The 16,354-nt window shown below is 38.0% G+C and overlaps 1 protein-coding gene across 14 annotated transcripts in view; it reads left to right on the forward strand.

Moving 5' to 3' along the window:
- The window catches only part of ATXN2 (ataxin 2), a 52,167-nt gene that overhangs the window by 10,501 nt on the left and 25,312 nt on the right, over window positions 1–16,354 (forward strand). For 4 of the 14 annotated variants that reach the window (XM_088525093.1, XM_088525094.1, XM_088525095.1 and 1 more), the window contains exons 6-11: window positions 6,964–7,088; window positions 8,351–8,442; window positions 11,144–11,341; window positions 11,821–11,996; window positions 13,377–13,586; window positions 15,526–15,708. In XM_088525093.1, the coding sequence (XP_088381219.1) occupies window positions 6,964–7,088; window positions 8,351–8,442; window positions 11,144–11,341; window positions 11,821–11,996; window positions 13,377–13,586; window positions 15,526–15,708 (984 nt within the window). Of the gene's footprint in view, window positions 1–4,860; window positions 4,876–6,953; window positions 7,089–8,350; window positions 8,443–11,143; window positions 11,342–11,820; window positions 11,997–13,376; window positions 13,587–15,525; window positions 15,709–16,354 lie in introns of all 14 variants that reach the window. The other 10 variants (XM_088525091.1, XM_088525097.1, XM_088525092.1 and 7 more) reach the window with 6 other exon arrangements.

Below are 16,354 nucleotides of genomic sequence, written 5' to 3' on the forward strand. Positions count from 1 at the left end.
ATGCACACATTTTTGTAAATGTAACTCTAAAATACTACAGTAAACAAAGCCTAAAATTATTTAAAATAATCCAATATTCATTTTTTTATTATTTTCATTTTTTATTTCTGGTCTCTTCCTTAGGTATGTAGCTTAGGTTGTCCAAAATGCAGAGAAATCTAATGACGTGTTAGGCAGGTAGTCTTAAAATCTCAAGACATGGCTTGATCTGAAGCTGTCAGAATTAAATGACTTACAGGCAGTCAGACAGTCTTTGTACTTTTTCTTTTAATGTCTGACCTCCAAAACCCTGATAATTTTTCTCAGCCTAAGAGGCTTGTAATCAGACAGCTCCAGGTCCTTTGCAATTTTTTTTTTGGTGGCAAATCTCAGAGGTTTCTTTGCTTATGTTCCTGATTTCCTGGGCAAATATGTGTATGTTCAAGTTGCACGCTGCAAGGCTCAACAAATGCTGTCGCTGTTTTCACCTTTTGTTCATACATGCGCATGTTTTTGTCTGATATAAAACTGAAGAAGGAAAGGCTTGTTGTTTCAAGGAATTTGCTTTTTCCAGAAGATGGTGCATAGTGTCAGAGCCAGAGTAGCACTGCAATACAGAAAAGTGCTAGTTCCAGGTTCTGGACCATAACTTTGAGTTTAAATTGCCCTAAGGCTGTTTTATAATGGATCTGTTACAAATATCACCTTAATATAAGTGCAGACTGGGCTGTCCGTTACCCAGTCTTTATAGGGTTTTATAGAGCTTTAAGAGCTTTAGTAAACAGAGGGAAGGAAGAACGTTTTACTACTTCCAGGAATAATGCTCAGAGAAACTTGTCTGGAAGGAAATGACTGCTTTGGGTTGAACAGTCACTCACTTCGCTTTATTACGTGGGATTTCTTTGAATCTAAACCTCCAAGTAGCTGAAGAGGAGGAAACAAGGGTCTTGGAGCAGGATTAAGAGGAAGGGTGCAAAACTTGGTGATGATTCGTATTGGGTAAACTAAGGATTTAGGAGAGTGGAAGTGTACAAACACACATGTAGAAACTGGGGGCCTTATTGGGGCCTTTTTATTTTTTCTTAAAAATAAGACTGAAACTTCATGACATGTACAAAAAGCTTTTTTTTTTTTTTTTTTTTTAAATAAAAAGCACTCCCCAGGCACTTTGGCTGGAGGAGAGACTTCCTAGATTAGGGTGTTGGAAGCCTTGAAGTAACCTTTCTTTTGGGGCAGAAGGTACCATGTCAGAAATGTTTGTGTGTTCTGTTTCAGTAGAAGTATTTTCTTAAGCCTTGCAATTTTTTATTTGCTACTTACCTCTCTGTTGAATCAGAGCATGGACAACTGCTCCTCCTGACTCTTTAGATTTTGAGTCTGAGTTATCTTCAGACTTGAATAGCAGAAATGCTGCTGTTTCTCACTCCGCCTTTCTGCCAAAGACAGAAATAGAAAAGCTGGTTGAATGAGGACTAGAAAAGAATAGTAGGTGGGGAGGGAGGGGAGTAAGAGAGTGGGATGGATTCTCCTTTTGTCAGGAGTAGCAGGTAGAGTTGACTCTGAAAGAAATACCTTAAATAAGCTGCTAAGCACCTCTCATTATTGCAGTACTTGTGCAGCTGTGGAGCAGTGAGCAGGTAATTCACCCTACAGCTACATCAACAGTGCAGGTGCAGGGACAGTGATGGCAACATAAGCTCAGGGTGGGTGAAGCTGCCTTGTTTGGAAGCAGCAGTTTTGGATTTGCTTGTGCCAAGCATAATGTCACACCTTTAGATGCATCTGTGGAGAGAGTGGTGCCTACACAGATTACAGAATTTCGAAAAGATGAGGGGGGAAAATAGATCTGTGCAGACAGGGACTTGTGAGCTGTTTATTTTATAGAATAAATCTGTTCTGGGCCCTTATTTCCAATGGTGTCAGCTTGCAGACCTTCTTGCTCTTGTAGGTTTTTGTTAGCCTTCAGAATGAATTAAATACCTCTCACTGTGGAATTTGGGTTTTCTGCAGTACTGACTATCTGATGAATGAAACATGCATTGGAAAACTCGAGTAAAAATGCATGTTACCCATCTTTCCTACCTGAATATTCTGCCCACATTAAATGAGTTGTCTTCTGCCTGTGCCAGTGGAAATCAGGAGCTAAAAATCCATTCAAATATGCAAGTTGAAATCCTTGGCAGTAAGTTACCATGTATCACTCCAGAAGAAGCTTTTAGCAGTGTTTCTTATAGACCTAAACGTTTTTTTGAATCAGTCAACAGTGCTAGTTTGCGTGTGATTCAAATTTGGCTAAGGCTTCAGAAATGCCTCCTTGGCTTCTCTTTAAAGACAAGACAATTCAAGATCATTACTGTTAAAGTAATAGCCTTCTACAATGTTTTTGTTGTTTTTTGGCACTCTGCGAAAAATATTGCAAATCCAGTGGAGAAAAAGGCAAAAGAAAATTGGCTATTTAAGAGTTTTTTGAGTTAGCAGTGAAAGTGGCATCCTTCCAGAGAAACTGTTGCAAGGGGAATAGCAGTAGGCGTATTATGAACAAAGAAAGAAAATGTAGCTCTGTAAAGCTGGTGGTAACTGGTTTTAATGTTTCAAAGCAGTCCAAGCAGTAGTAAGTAGTTACAAAACAAATAGGAGTTTAGTGTTGAAGCATTTAAGCTGAAACCTCAGTTTACTTCAAGCCATGCTAAGCTTGACTAGCTGTTTGCACTGTGGTGTTTGCAAGTCTTTGGAACATAAAGCAGATTGGTTTAATAGAATTTGAACCTCAGAGTTGCGCTTGAATGCCTATTTCTGCTATCGACCATTACTATCCTAAAACATGTTGGAGAAAACACAGAAGTTAATCAAACATGGGCACTTAATTGCTTCAATCTGTTTTTTTTTTTTTTTTTTTCTTTCTTTTCAAAGTGGCTTAATGGCTTAATAGTAGTTGAAGAATTTGCCCAAGCTGATTTTTTTCCTCAGAACATGTATATTTAATTTGCCTTTGCTTAATGTGAATTTTGTCTACATCAAGAGAAAAGTCATCAGGATTTTTTTCCCCTGTCAGCCAGCTTTGAAACAAGAGATGAGGTTTTACATATACAGGTTCTTTGAGGTTTTACATATACAGGTTCTTTGCTAAGGAGATTTCATGGAAAGCACATGCAAGGCACATACAGGGAGCTAGCTGGGTGTTACAACTTGAGCTCTTGGTTTGTATGGCCAATTTTCATTTGATCTTTGACTTGTTTTTTTTTTACCATTATAAAAGGAATTGATTAAAAATGTGCCTTTGTTAAGGTGCCATGTGAATTGTTTGCTCAACAGTTTAGAGATATGAGGCATCAGATAAGGTGGAGGCTGAGTCTGTCCAGTCAGTATCTTGTCTGTTACTAGTCTGACAGTTGGCATTTGTAGTGGCAATTTTTGTTCTATTTTACTGATAATCTTAAGGGCAATATTTTTTTTCTGGAAACAGTTATTCGCAGAGTTTATTTGTGTGTGTTCTTGATTTTGTTGCTCATTAATTTTGGCAGTGTCTTGTTTGACTCGCTACGTTTTTGATCTTGGTGTCCCATGTGCCTGTCTGGCTGTTTTTATCTCCAGGAAAATAGTGAGCTGTGACTTGAGGTATCTTTCTGCAGTGTTTGAACTTTGCCTGGATCCTCAGGAGACTGTACTGTGTGACCAGAAGTTTGCGTTTGTAGTATGATTTTTTTCCTAACTGGGATTTTTTTGAGCTGTAAAGGTCACAGTCTCACTTGCAACTCGTGTCCTAAAGTGAGAAACAAATGAAGAGCAGTGAGGCCTCCCTTGCCCCGTGATATACTGGATTCTCCTGGGAAACTTAAGATTGACTGTACAGATCTCGCTTGTTTCTGAAGGATTCTTTAGTTCCTATTTTGACTTTTTTTTGCCCGAGTCCCTCTGTATAATCATGCTTTTTAACAGTGCTCTGCTAAATGCTTTCCATGTGGCTTTTTAAATAGGAAAATTTGTGTGTCCAGTGGAGGTGTGTGTCTAGGTAGTGTTTTATTCACAGTATTCTAGATGGCACCATTTTGTATGGAGTTTTTGTCATGAAATCATCCCATAGAAATTAAGGGAAGCACCCGTGCAACTTACAAAAAATAACCACTGGCAGCTGCTATCATCACTCCTATTCTTCTGATTTATCTAATCCCATTGAGGAAGACTTCCCCCTGCCAGCAGTGAAGCAACTTAGATGCAAATTTTTGTTTGCTGAACGACATAAGCAATCTCCAACTCGTATTTGTAATAAGATGTCTGTTTGGAGAGGATCAAACATGAAACATTGAATTAATGGTGTTAGACAGAGGTGGGGGGAAAAAAAAAAAAAGCACCAGCCTGTCTGGCCTATCCAGGTTAAGGCTTGGTGAGCAACTAGGTATTGATGAGTAGAGGTAGAGTTTCCAAATACAAGTGTCTGTCTTTTGCCTTCCTGTTGAATTTTTTCTCTTTGTTGCCACTTATCTGTGGATTGAGGTAGCACTTTGTTACTGTATAGTTTCAAGCTAAATTTAAAGATACTTTTTGTTTTTAAAGTGCATTTAATTAAAAAGCTGTTTGCATGCAGAGGAATATGAGAGAGATTTTCTTCCAAACTGGTGTACCTTAGAAATCTGTAGGTTAGTTGGAGGAATTTTGTGAAGCAGAACTGGGGAAATGCATGGGTCTGTGGACAGATGGGAATATACCTGAAGTTTTCCTACAGAAATGAGCTCATTAAGGTGGGAGAGGAATAGTCAGTTGAATATGACTGTTAGTGTCATAGAAACATTTATTTTTGTCTGAATTCAGCCATATAATGTAAAATATCCACCTGTATTTATATCTGATGTCTTCCAATTTTTTCTCTCTCCATATCTGTTGTAGTTCCTTCAGAAACAGGTAACTTTTTTGGCAGTCACTCTGTCTCTGCATCTTGCCTTTCATAATGCTTTTGTTACCATAATATATAATGGAAACTTACTCTCCTTGCTCGCACATTTATGGCACTATGAAACTTGCATGCGTAACTTCACCGAATCATTTAGAGTATCTTGCAGTTAGTTGATGACTTCTGTTCTCACCCTTGATTTTTATCTATGCTGAACAGTTGAAAATGCAACAATTTAAATATTGCATCAGCACTAATAGGTAGTCCAATGCTACAACAACCGTTTCGGAACGGTTTACAAATAATCCCAGCACGTGCCTGGTAAAGGCAGTGCATTTAGTGACAAGCTAAAACCTCTCCTTTGGGAGTGTTCACCTCCACCACAAAGGTGCTTGCGCTGGCAGACCATGCGCTGCCACCTCTCAAGGTGATTGATGCAGGTTTTTGCAATTTCACACGAGCCTTAACAGTGGTGTGCCTCATCAGGTGTCCTTTTCATTTGCTTTTCTCTTATTTTACTGATTCTTTTTATTTGAAATGAATGTTTAGCTAATAAACTCCTCTTACTTCTCATACATCTTCTATAATGTTTCGTTTCATACGTGCTGATTAACAATGCTTAAATGCTTAATTGCTTACCCATAGTTGCTTTAGTCTCATAGCCTCATACTCGATGTGTATGAGTTGACTGAGCATTTCATGAGATGGTGCTGAATGTTATTAGACTGAACACAGTTAACTGTTATGACAGATCATACCGATAGATGTGCAGAAGTTGACAGTGAAATTGGATAAAGCAGGAATAATAGATTATGTTGACAGTTACTATTTTTTAAAAAAAATAGGTGAGGTGAGCGTTTAAAACTTAACAGTAGTGGCTAACAAATCACTTTTATGGTTTAAATTTTTTTCATGATGACTTGGAAGTTCATTTATCTCCAATAAGAGTTCATATCTCATCAAAATTTAATTAAAACATGTTTTTCCATATCTAGCACTGCTTGGTGCTTTTATATCATCTTTTATAAAGATCTGAAATGTTTGTTCCTTATTTTGTCTGTAAAATGACAATGAGAAATTCTGGACTGAAAGCACTCTAACAAGCTTTTCTAATTTTTTTTGCAAAGTTCACTATGTTTCAGTAATTTGCAAGCAGCTATAAGACTTAGTTGCTTACAAATGCACAAGCTTGGCTTCCTTGTTGAATGGCTTTGTACAATTTCTTAAGTACTTTCATATCCTAGCATTATTCCCTCAGTTATTTTCTTAAAGACTGGTTTGAACGAGTTTGAAAATAAAACTTCATTATCTTTTTTCTTTCATTTAAAGTTGTATAATTTATATAAATAGCATCAGAACCCTGTTGCTTAGTGCACCAGGCTAATGGTGGGTTTATTTGGGTATGTTTTTGAGAACAAGAGGTAGAGAGTTTCTGAATCTTGCTGTGACCTGTGTACTTGAAAAAGCTATTGCAGGAAAAAAAGGGCTTCTCTTTGCATGTCACAATGAATGGGTGCACCCAGCTACTAGCTGATTCAGAGAGACACTGTGAAGGGAGCAAAATAGTCTGGGTATTCTGGTATCTTGAGGAGTTATGGAAATGGAAGAAGCAGATATCTGAAGGAAAGCCTTTATTGCACGCATTTGGGGAATGTGATCAGTTTGCACTGATGCTTTTTTGACTTTAGCATATATGTTAATGTACAGTTATGTAGGCTGTTTGGAAAAGCATACTGTTTAAGCGCTGGATTATACAGAGGAATGAGGATACTCAGCCCTGTTTTTTAGTGAAAAAACATGCATGAAGTTTGTGTAAAATATTCTGAAATCAATAACTGCTGTTCTCTGCCTTTTGCCTCATAGTAGAAGTTGCAGAGACCTGTAAACAGATAAGTTAGTCTGTTCTCCCATGGTTTTTCCTAAGTATGTAGTAGGCTCTTCTAAATGTAAACTCATTGAATATAGCAACCAGGAAAGGAAATTAATGATGTTCATATACCTGTAATTCAGCTGTACTTGGTTATTCCTCAGATTCACCAGTGTGTACAATGTCTTCCTATACTTAACTGAATTTGATTTCCCTCCCCACTCCATTGTAGATGCTTTTACTGATTCAGCCATCAGTGCTAAAGTAAATGGTGAGCACAAAGAAAAGGATCTTGAACCATGGGATGCAGGAGAGACCACTGCTACTGAGGAGCTTGAGGCGTTAGAGACAGATGTTGTAAGTAAAGCTTTTTTTATCATCTAAGACAGTCTCTAGAAAACTAGTTGTTTATTTGCACATGCCTTGCAGCGTTCGCTTACTTTAATCTAGTAATGACCAAAATTGCAGGACTACTTTGTATAAGTGTATGTTCAAACTTTGCTAGCAGCTGCTGCACTAGTTTTTTTTACAATTTGAATAAGAATAGCTGGATTTCAAATGCCACTTTTTGGCCAATATTGACAGATGGCAGCTGCTGTGGCAAGGGATGTGTTTAACTTATGGTCTGACTGAAAGAGGAGCTTTTATTAAGGACTCCAGATTCAGAACTGCACTGAAATGATCTGTGCGTAATCAGAGCATCCTTATCTAAGTATTTTTACATCAGAAATTATGGTGAAATTGTGCTTAGCGAACGGTCCCTGAGCTAAGAACGAGGAAATTGATGGAAATCTGATCCATGACTTAATCATGGACAATCTCAGTAGATTCTGAATTGTTTGATAAAGATTATATTCTCAAAAGAAGTTTCTTTGTATTTCACAGGCATCAGCTTTTACTCCAGCATGTATTCTTTTTAGTAAGGCATTCAGACTGCAGCATGTGAAGGAGGGAAGAAAGATGATATTACTGATAGAGAAGAATCTAGTAATGTTACCGTGGAGAATATTAACTTTGTCTGGATAGAACAGTTATCCTGTCAATTTTAGTGTACAGATTGTATAGCTCAGATTTATTAGAATGCTTAATATCATCATTGCCTTTATAAAACGTCCAAAGCATTTATCATTTGCCAAGTTAAACGCTTGAGTGCTGCAAGAGCAATTTTACTGAAGTGGGGAAGATGTGCAGATCAGCAGGGTCTCCTGCCCGTGGTGCATCATGGCAGTTGTATTAATGGGGCATTTGAAAAGATACAGCCCTTGCCACAGCGAGGCACACTTTGAATGTTCAGAAGTGTCTGTTTGTACTTTCTGGAAAGGCATTTATATATATGTTTCTTGTTAGCCAGTAATCTAGTACCGAGTGAGCATGGTACTTTTTCAAAAAGCAAGCAAACAAAAAAAGCCCAAACCACTGGCTTTTGAGGGCAGAATTTGTGTATCTGATAGATGAAGGTCCCTGAAATAAAACCGTGGCTTTAATAACTTTGTTAAATGGACAGTGCGTTTGCAGGCCCAGGAGAAATGGCAAAAGGTTTAACTTCTGCCATCAGCCCTCAATTTTAAGGGAATGTGTTTCCAGTGTCTTTTTGAAAAACAAGCATCATTTTCTTCTAGTCTAATGGATGGGATCCCAATGACATGTTTCGTTACAATGAAGAAAATTATGGTGTAGTATCAACTTATGACAGCAGTTTATCTTCTTATACGTAAGTTCCAAAATATTTTGTTATTAGACTTGTGTTTAATGTTCTCCCTGGTTTGATTAAATTTTATATTCTGAAGCTAGTTTTATATGCTTTCTAAGGTTGTGGAATCAAATCACTGAAAACACAATGGGTGAAGTAGTGCTTAAGAAACCTTGCCAGCTTTCTGTTAATAGTTACATGTGGTATATCGCTATATATTCCCTTAAATGGGCACAATGCATTCCCATTGCAACAGGCATTCAGTAATGCCTATTTCTTACAAAAGCTCTTATAAATAAGGTGGAAAATAATAAAATTTAAAACTACAATCTGTTTAGATAGCTACAGTACCCATAGTTTGTGTCTAACCTGTCAGAACAGTTTAGCTAAATCCTCATTTTATTGAGATAATTGCTTTTCTGTATATTGGAAACACGTATCATTATTTTCAGGGGGTCTTGTGTGCTGTGAGTAACTTGTTTAGTGGACTTGTCCTAACATAAAGTTTTAGCTACACTAGGACTTTGCAAATAGAATCATAAAGCCCCTTCTGGCCGCTCTGGCAGTGTGGACCCGTTCCAGGAGTCTCCAGCTATAACATTAACGGAACTACATAAACGAATCCGTTGCAGATGTTGCTCCTCCATCATTAAGTGTCTTTAACTTTCTCCCACTCTTTCATCCTTGAGGCATAAAGATATTTTTGAATGTCCAGGAATTGCAGTAAACTTGCTGGTGCTTATGTGGAATTGGAATATTTGTCTGCAGCTCTGCTTCAAAAGTTTAATTTTTCCTTTTTTTTTAAACTAGATCTATATTATGGTGATAAACAAAGTTTCTTAATCAGCTTATAACTGAATCCTGTGGAAGCTTTTCTTTAGAATACTTTGTGGATTTAAGTTTCTGTAATTTTGAACTGTTATCTTCCATCTTTCTGTTTTATGGATATTAACAGAAAGAGATTAAAACATGAGGTAGCTTTAAATCTTTGGAGACAGATTTTGGTGTTTCCTGGTTAGGCAACTGGCTTTACGTTGTCTGCTGAACTGGGAAACTTCACTCACAACTGGGCAACTTCCCTCTCTACCTGGATCCTTCAAGCACACGAGAAGCAGCAGGTCAGCTAAGGCTACCATGTGTCTGAAGGGTGCCAGAGGATTTTATTTTCTCTTTCTAGAGTTAAATATGAGCAGATTCAGTTTGGAAACCACATAAAGGTATAACTTTGTATGCTACAACAGCGTGTGGATGAGCTATTGTACATGTTTTTAGTATTGCCAGGGTTAAAGCAGGGTCACCTTGCCCATTGCCTTTGTTTCATCTTTAATGGCCATTTCTCTGTTAGGAAAAGGAAAAACCTTCTTTTGCCTGTTTTAAGTTGCCGTGAGTGCTGCTGGGGGCATCACTTTGTGTTTTTTGTTTTGTCATTAAGTAAATGAGGAAATATTGGGTATTTTGCTTTGTTGCATGCATAGCAAATGTAGCTTGTGAGGCCCCAGGGTTTGCATACATGGTGGTCTTGCATCTATTACTTGTAGCCCAAAGCTTCGCCCTGAAGAAGGTCAGTGTTTTTATTTAAAATTTTGAACAGTTTCCATTGATAAGGCCAGTAGATTTACGGGCTGGACAAAGTGTACATGTGTTAGGGAAAACCTGTGGTCTAGTAGCTGGGAATGAGGGTTTGGAATCTGTTTTCCTGGTTCTCCTTCCAGCACCTGAGTAATTGTGCATATATTATTTCAAACATGGCCTGTATTTTCACCCACTCTATTCTTTTTTGTATTATCCATAATATGTAGAACAGTGATTATCTAATGCCCAGCATAGCGTGGTCCAAGCTTCTGCCTTGTTTGGCGTTTTTATGTAGTTTATTCTAATCTAAGCTTGGATGAAACAACTTCTAGAACTCTGAATTTGCATCAAAGGCAAAGCACCAAGTTGCCTTGTAAAACCCAACACTTGCACAAAAAACAGAACAGGTACAAAAGCAGTGGAAGTACCAGCTAGCTCTAGTGCTTCATTGCTCCGTGTAGCGAATTCGTACTTGGGGGCTTTCGTAAGGAAGCTGTCTGCTTCCTACAATATACATAATCATAGCTACACTGAATGGTTTTGAGATCCTATAACGTGGCAAACAAGGGGTAGGTTTTTTATTTTGCATCTCTGTGCTTTTAAACTATTTTTTGACTTCTCGTCCAATGCTTTACTGCATTGAACTCATCTCTTCTGGAGTCGCTCATAGCAGGAAGAACTGAAATGCTGTGGCTGGAGTAACCAAAGAATAAAGTCTGCTCAGTGGTTGTGGTGATACTGATGTCTGTTGGGAGAGTCTAAATAGCTAAAGAACTTCAAATTTGTTCTTGTGTATTAGATTCCTATCTAAATAGTAGACTAAGATTTTGTTTTTAATTATTATTATTAATATACTCAGTGATGTTGAGAGATGGAGCCTTTGCACAGCTTTAATATAGTTATATGCTAATCATATGGAAAAAAATGCACCTTGACCTCAACTCTTTTAGGCAGGTAATTGGCACTGAATTTGCACGTAATGTATTAGCAATATTTCTGGAGTGGTCTAACTTATACTAAAAAACATAATCTTCTGGCTTATAACCTTTTTTTTTCTCCACACTGACCTTCTTGCACTGTATAGTTTTTGTAGATTATGGGTACTTTGAATGCATTCAGATAAATTCTTTTCCTTTCCCTTGTCTTTTAGGGTGCCATTAGAAAGAGATAATTCAGAAGAGTTTTTAAAACGGGAAGCCAGAGCAACTCAATTGGCAGAGGAAATTGAATCAAGTGCCCAATACAAAGCTCGAGTTGCCTTGGAAAATGATGAGAGGACAGAAGAAGAAAAATATACTGCTGTTCAGAGAAATGCTAGTGAACGAGAAGGACATGGTGTCAACACTAGGTACTTAAATACTTAAGTGCTGTAGGTACTTTGATACCGTAGTAATTTGCATATGGAAACTATGCTTTTTAGCAGGGTCGATTAGGTTCGAAGCTCTGTGCTAATGATCATGTACAGTTTCTGGTGCTCGTGCTAAGTTGTGCACTTCTGTTTGGACCTGCTTCATCTGTGCAGTTCGGCCAAATTCTCCATTCTGAAGTTTCATGGTGGTAAATTCATACAGAATTATGAGAAAGGGTAGTGGATTTCTGGTGTTAACGCTAAACCGTTCAGTGTCCGTGGGCTCAAACACAGTGTGAATTCAGTATCAAAAGGCAATATTAAATGAGGTCAACATTTGTTTTTGTATTTGCATTTTCATTCCTCCCCCTGCTTAACTTGATTTGAGAAAGATAAGTATCATCAGAGCACTTAAATGGGTGCTTTTCATTATCTCCCGGGTTCTGCCTTATAACTGATAGAAATTTGCTGTATTTCAGGGAAAATAAATACATTCCACCTGGACAGAGAAACAGAGATGTCCTGTCCTGGAGTGGACGACAAAACTCACCAAGGATGGGCCAGTCTGGATCAGGCCCCCCGATTTCAAGATCTGGATCCCACACTTCGGATTTCAGTTCTAACTCTGGAGCAGACCAGAGAGTAGTTAACGGAGGCAAGTATCTCAAATCTACATCAATGTGTGTCGTACAAGTGCAGTCATTTATCTAATTGTTGAAACTGCCTGTGATGTGTTCTGTGCTGGGTATTTTCATAAGATAGATTAGCATTCATCATTTAACACAGCAGTGGTTTTCATTTGGTATAACTTACTGATAATGAAAAATTCATTTGACTTAATTGTCTGTAGCTCCATATCCAGAGATGTCACTTGTTTTTTTTCTAGGAAAAAAACCTTTTCCTTAGATGATGGCGTGGTTTACAGTTTTAAAGGTTAAAAATTCGTTTTGTTTTATTACTATTAAGCTTTGTGTTGAGTAGTAGCAATACTGACATCTAGTGAAGGGGAGATGGTAGCCGTGTTGGAGGAAATGTCACTCTTCCTCCTTGGTACTTGCATCAATTCCCATTCAAGAATAAGGCAGATCACCAGCTTTACTGTGATATGAGGGAGAGGTCATTGACAGGCAAGTAAGGAAATAAACCAAATGCTGTTTTTGAGATAGATTTCAGCAAAAATTCACAGTCAAGGCATTATTTTTACAAGTTAGAAGTGTTACTATTCAGAATGTTGTGTATAAATAAAAATGCACGATATTCAAGTGCCTCTGAAGTCTGAGGAACCCCTAAAGGTAAGTGGTATTCTTGTCTTAAATACAGTGTCAACTGCATAAAATAAAAGGCTACTGAGTCTTGCCCAAATGTTGCTGACTTTAAAATCTGTTTGTAGTGTTTGTGGTTTCCGTCATCCTATTATTTTGCTGAATGAACATCATATACGAGAATTCACAAGCTATTTTGAATATTTTAAATTCTTTGTTTCAGAAATAATGACCCCCATATCTGCTATATTAAAATACTCCATTAATACTTAAGATAACTGATAAAGACATAAATGTCAGGCTTCAGACACTGAACACCGCTGTTTTTTGTAAAGATACAGTTCCTAGAATTGATACTGCTCATCATTTGGTTTAAAAGTAGTAGCTTGTATAGTCAATACTCTATGTGAACTGCTGTATGGGATCCTTTGGTAGTTATTTATGGACCTTGTCAAGTGATGTGTACTGTAGAACATATGATAGGCCAGTAGATCAAACTTTACTGTCTATTCCTTAGTAGTATTTGTAGATCCTAGTTAACCCTTTGGGGAGTTTACGCGACATTCAGATGTTCAAACTGACCAGTCCTGAAGTGCAGGAAATGACCTTGCAGAGCCCGTTTTATCGGTTGCACAAACAAACTAATCTGTCCCCAAAGGGTTAAACATGAAAAATCATTTTGTCATATTTTACTTTTTTTTTTCTGTTGACCTTTTTCCCCATATTTTTTTCTTTAGTTTTTATACTTTCCTTCATATCATTTGTTCTGTCAGGTGTTCCCTGGCCATCGCCTTGCCCATCTCCTTCCTCTCGCCCACCTTCTCGCTACCAGTCAGGCCCCAACTCTCTTCCACCTCGGGCAGCCACCCCTACACGGCCGCCCTCCAGGCCCCCCTCGCGGCCCTCCAGGCCCCCGTCTCACCCCTCTGCTCATGGTTCTCCAGCTCCTGTCTCTACTATGCCTAAACGCATGTCTTCAGAAGGTACAATACCACGATTTGTTCATGTTTTTGTTTGTCTTTGTTTAACTCCTTTGTGAGTTTAATTACAAAATTGTTTTTCCTCTTCATTACTTAACCTATAATTTGTGTTTAACTTTAGTTTATCAGACTATTTCTATTAACCTTTTTTTTATTTGAAGAACTTTACAAAAACAAAATAAAGCTGTGAAATTTCCCAAGTTGGTATGAAATCAACTCAGCTTTGTAAACGCTGCTCAGTGTCTTAACAAACAGCAACACGCACAACCTGATAATTATAGAGGGCATTTTTAGGAATATTACTTCATATAAAATCTCCTATTTTAATACAGTTCAACTCAAAGCAATTTCAAATTTAATGAATTAATATAATTGCATTTTGTAAAAACATTGTATTCAGAGAAGTGGCCCATGGAATAAGATAGGGTAAGTTGCTTTCAAGATAAATCTATAGAAAACTTCAGACCTGAGTTTGCTCAGCTTCCTAGTGGTCACTTATTTGCAGAGGCAAGTTAACCTGGGGGTCTTCCATAACTGTATGCACAGGTGCATGCACTGAGTTTATCTGTCCTCCGAGGACAACGAGGAAGACTTTTTCTCCCCTTCCTCCCTCCATTCAAAGACTCGCCTGCCCAGTGAGGCTGGAGAACTGCAAACTGGCTCTCCTAAACTAACTGCAAACGTGCAGACCGTTTGCTGTAGCTGGTTCCCTAGGAGCAGCAGGCTAGAAAACCAGGCAGTGCTGTGCACGTCTGCATGATGCAGTGTTGTCCATTTGTCAAGATAATTCTTTTTTTAAAAAAGGAAGATACTGAGAATCCACGTGCAAATTCATTTTTTTTTATTAGCAGATGTGATTCATTTGTCAACCATGCAATGAACTGTTGCTTGCTGCAGGGTGTAACTTCAATTGCAGGGATGGGATTGCTGCAAAGTATATATAAGTCTTTACAATACTTGCCTGCATATAATTTGGGCTGAAGTGTACTTTAGCTTCATGGTTAAAATAGAGGTTGGCATTTAAAGATTTATACAACTAGAGAGGTGCTTGATATTTTCTGTCTCAAAGTAGAAAGCCATTACCTGCTTTTTTCTCTATTATTGTTCTACTTTAAAAATATAAAGAGCTGTAATCAGCCAGGTTGTCCATTGCAATGCAGTTTTTCTGTTTAAAGTATGTATACTTTAGTGTGAACTTTCATTAAAGAAAATGTTTACTAGGGTGTAGTTACTGTATTGCTACTCAGATTTGAACATAACCATTCCGTGACAGCTTGTATAAACTGTTCAGAGTTACTGTGTTCACTGTATGGCTTTAGCTTTTGTAGTTAAACATGCATGACTTGAACCTTGGGATAGCAATAACTTATTAAGTTGCAGTTTCGTGGGCTCCTAAATGAATTATGACCTGCTGCAGACGTCCAATTTAGCCTAAGTGCAAAATACTGTGCTGCAATTCCCAGAGTATTCCCTGGTATTACTGACCACCTCGCAAAAGTGATGGAAAACAGCTTTTTTTTTTTTTTCTTAAAAATGTTTGAATATCCCAGAATTATGTTGATAAAGACCTAGGCTCATTTAGAGGGAGCTGGGCCACTAACTTCATCGGTTTGTCTTGCAGTAAACAATATTGAATGTTTGAATTGAAATATTTTAAGTCCAGCACTTGTTTCCATTCTGATCTAGCACTAAATACCAGTGAATATGAGCGTTTGTAGCAAGGCCAAGAGTATGTTGATAGGCTGACTGGACCAATGGCTTGACCTTTTTAGGCCTACAGACCCCTGATTCTAGTCCATGTCAGTGTAATTTGCTTGCCTGCAATATTGAAAGTTACTAGAACTGAAGATTAAAGCCAATTCTAAAATCAGTTAGCATGTTTGGATAAACCAGGTGATGGATGTTAAGTATTTATTGTGTGGGGTTGTCTTCTTTTTCTCAGGGCCTCCACGGATGTCTCCTAAGGCACAACGGCACCCTCGAGGTCACAGAGTCTCTACTGGTAGGGGTACAATTTCAAGTGGCTTAGAATTTGTATCTCATAATGCACCAGGGGAAGCATCTACTACTGCAGTGGCACGAGGCAGCCCTTCAGGTGGGACGTGGTCATCAGTTGTCAGTGGGGGTAGGTAAAGCTTGGCTTATTGCAGATGGCTTGCCAGGGGGATTTTAGAGTTTAATGCTAAGCAGAATACTGCATTTCTAGATAATTCAGGCCCCGAGTAAACACTGGTCTGCTAACTTAGCTTGCTTAGATCAAGTGGGAGAAGGGTTAGCTTAGTAAAATGGTCGACTAGCCAGTCCTTAGAAGTGCAGTCTTGTCTTAACTGCAGAGAGTTAAGTCAGTTTTGCTGTACGAAAAGGAAGGAGGGAAAAGAAGTGGGAATTAGTTATGGAAAGAAACCATTTCAAGGACTGTTTTTGAGAGAGACAAGTTATACACGTTCCATTACATCACTGCATTTGGAGAACGGGTATGTAACTGAGTTGATGTAATTTACGAGTTGATGAGGTGTTTGGATAGGGAAAGGTTGGAGTTAAAAGATGAAAGGATATTCCAGTTAGTTGGATGTATTTTTCCTTCTAAAATGATCTAGGTTTCTAAGTAGTTGTTTTGCCTTTGTCATGAGTTAGTAGTGTAGTAGCAGATATAGTCTATAATTTCTTTTTTTTCTTTTTTTTTAAATCAGTTATCGTCTTTTTAATATTTGTCTCTTCAATTTAAAGCTCAATCTTGTGACCCCTGCCCTAGTGTTGAGGTTTTGTAGTTG

Source organism: Tinamus guttatus, unplaced genomic scaffold (assembly GCF_059628265.1).
Source record: "Tinamus guttatus ecotype Peru unplaced genomic scaffold, ASM5962826v1 Tinamus_guttatus_pri_ptg000223l, whole genome shotgun sequence".
NCBI lineage: Eukaryota > Metazoa > Chordata > Aves > Tinamiformes > Tinamidae > Tinamus > Tinamus guttatus.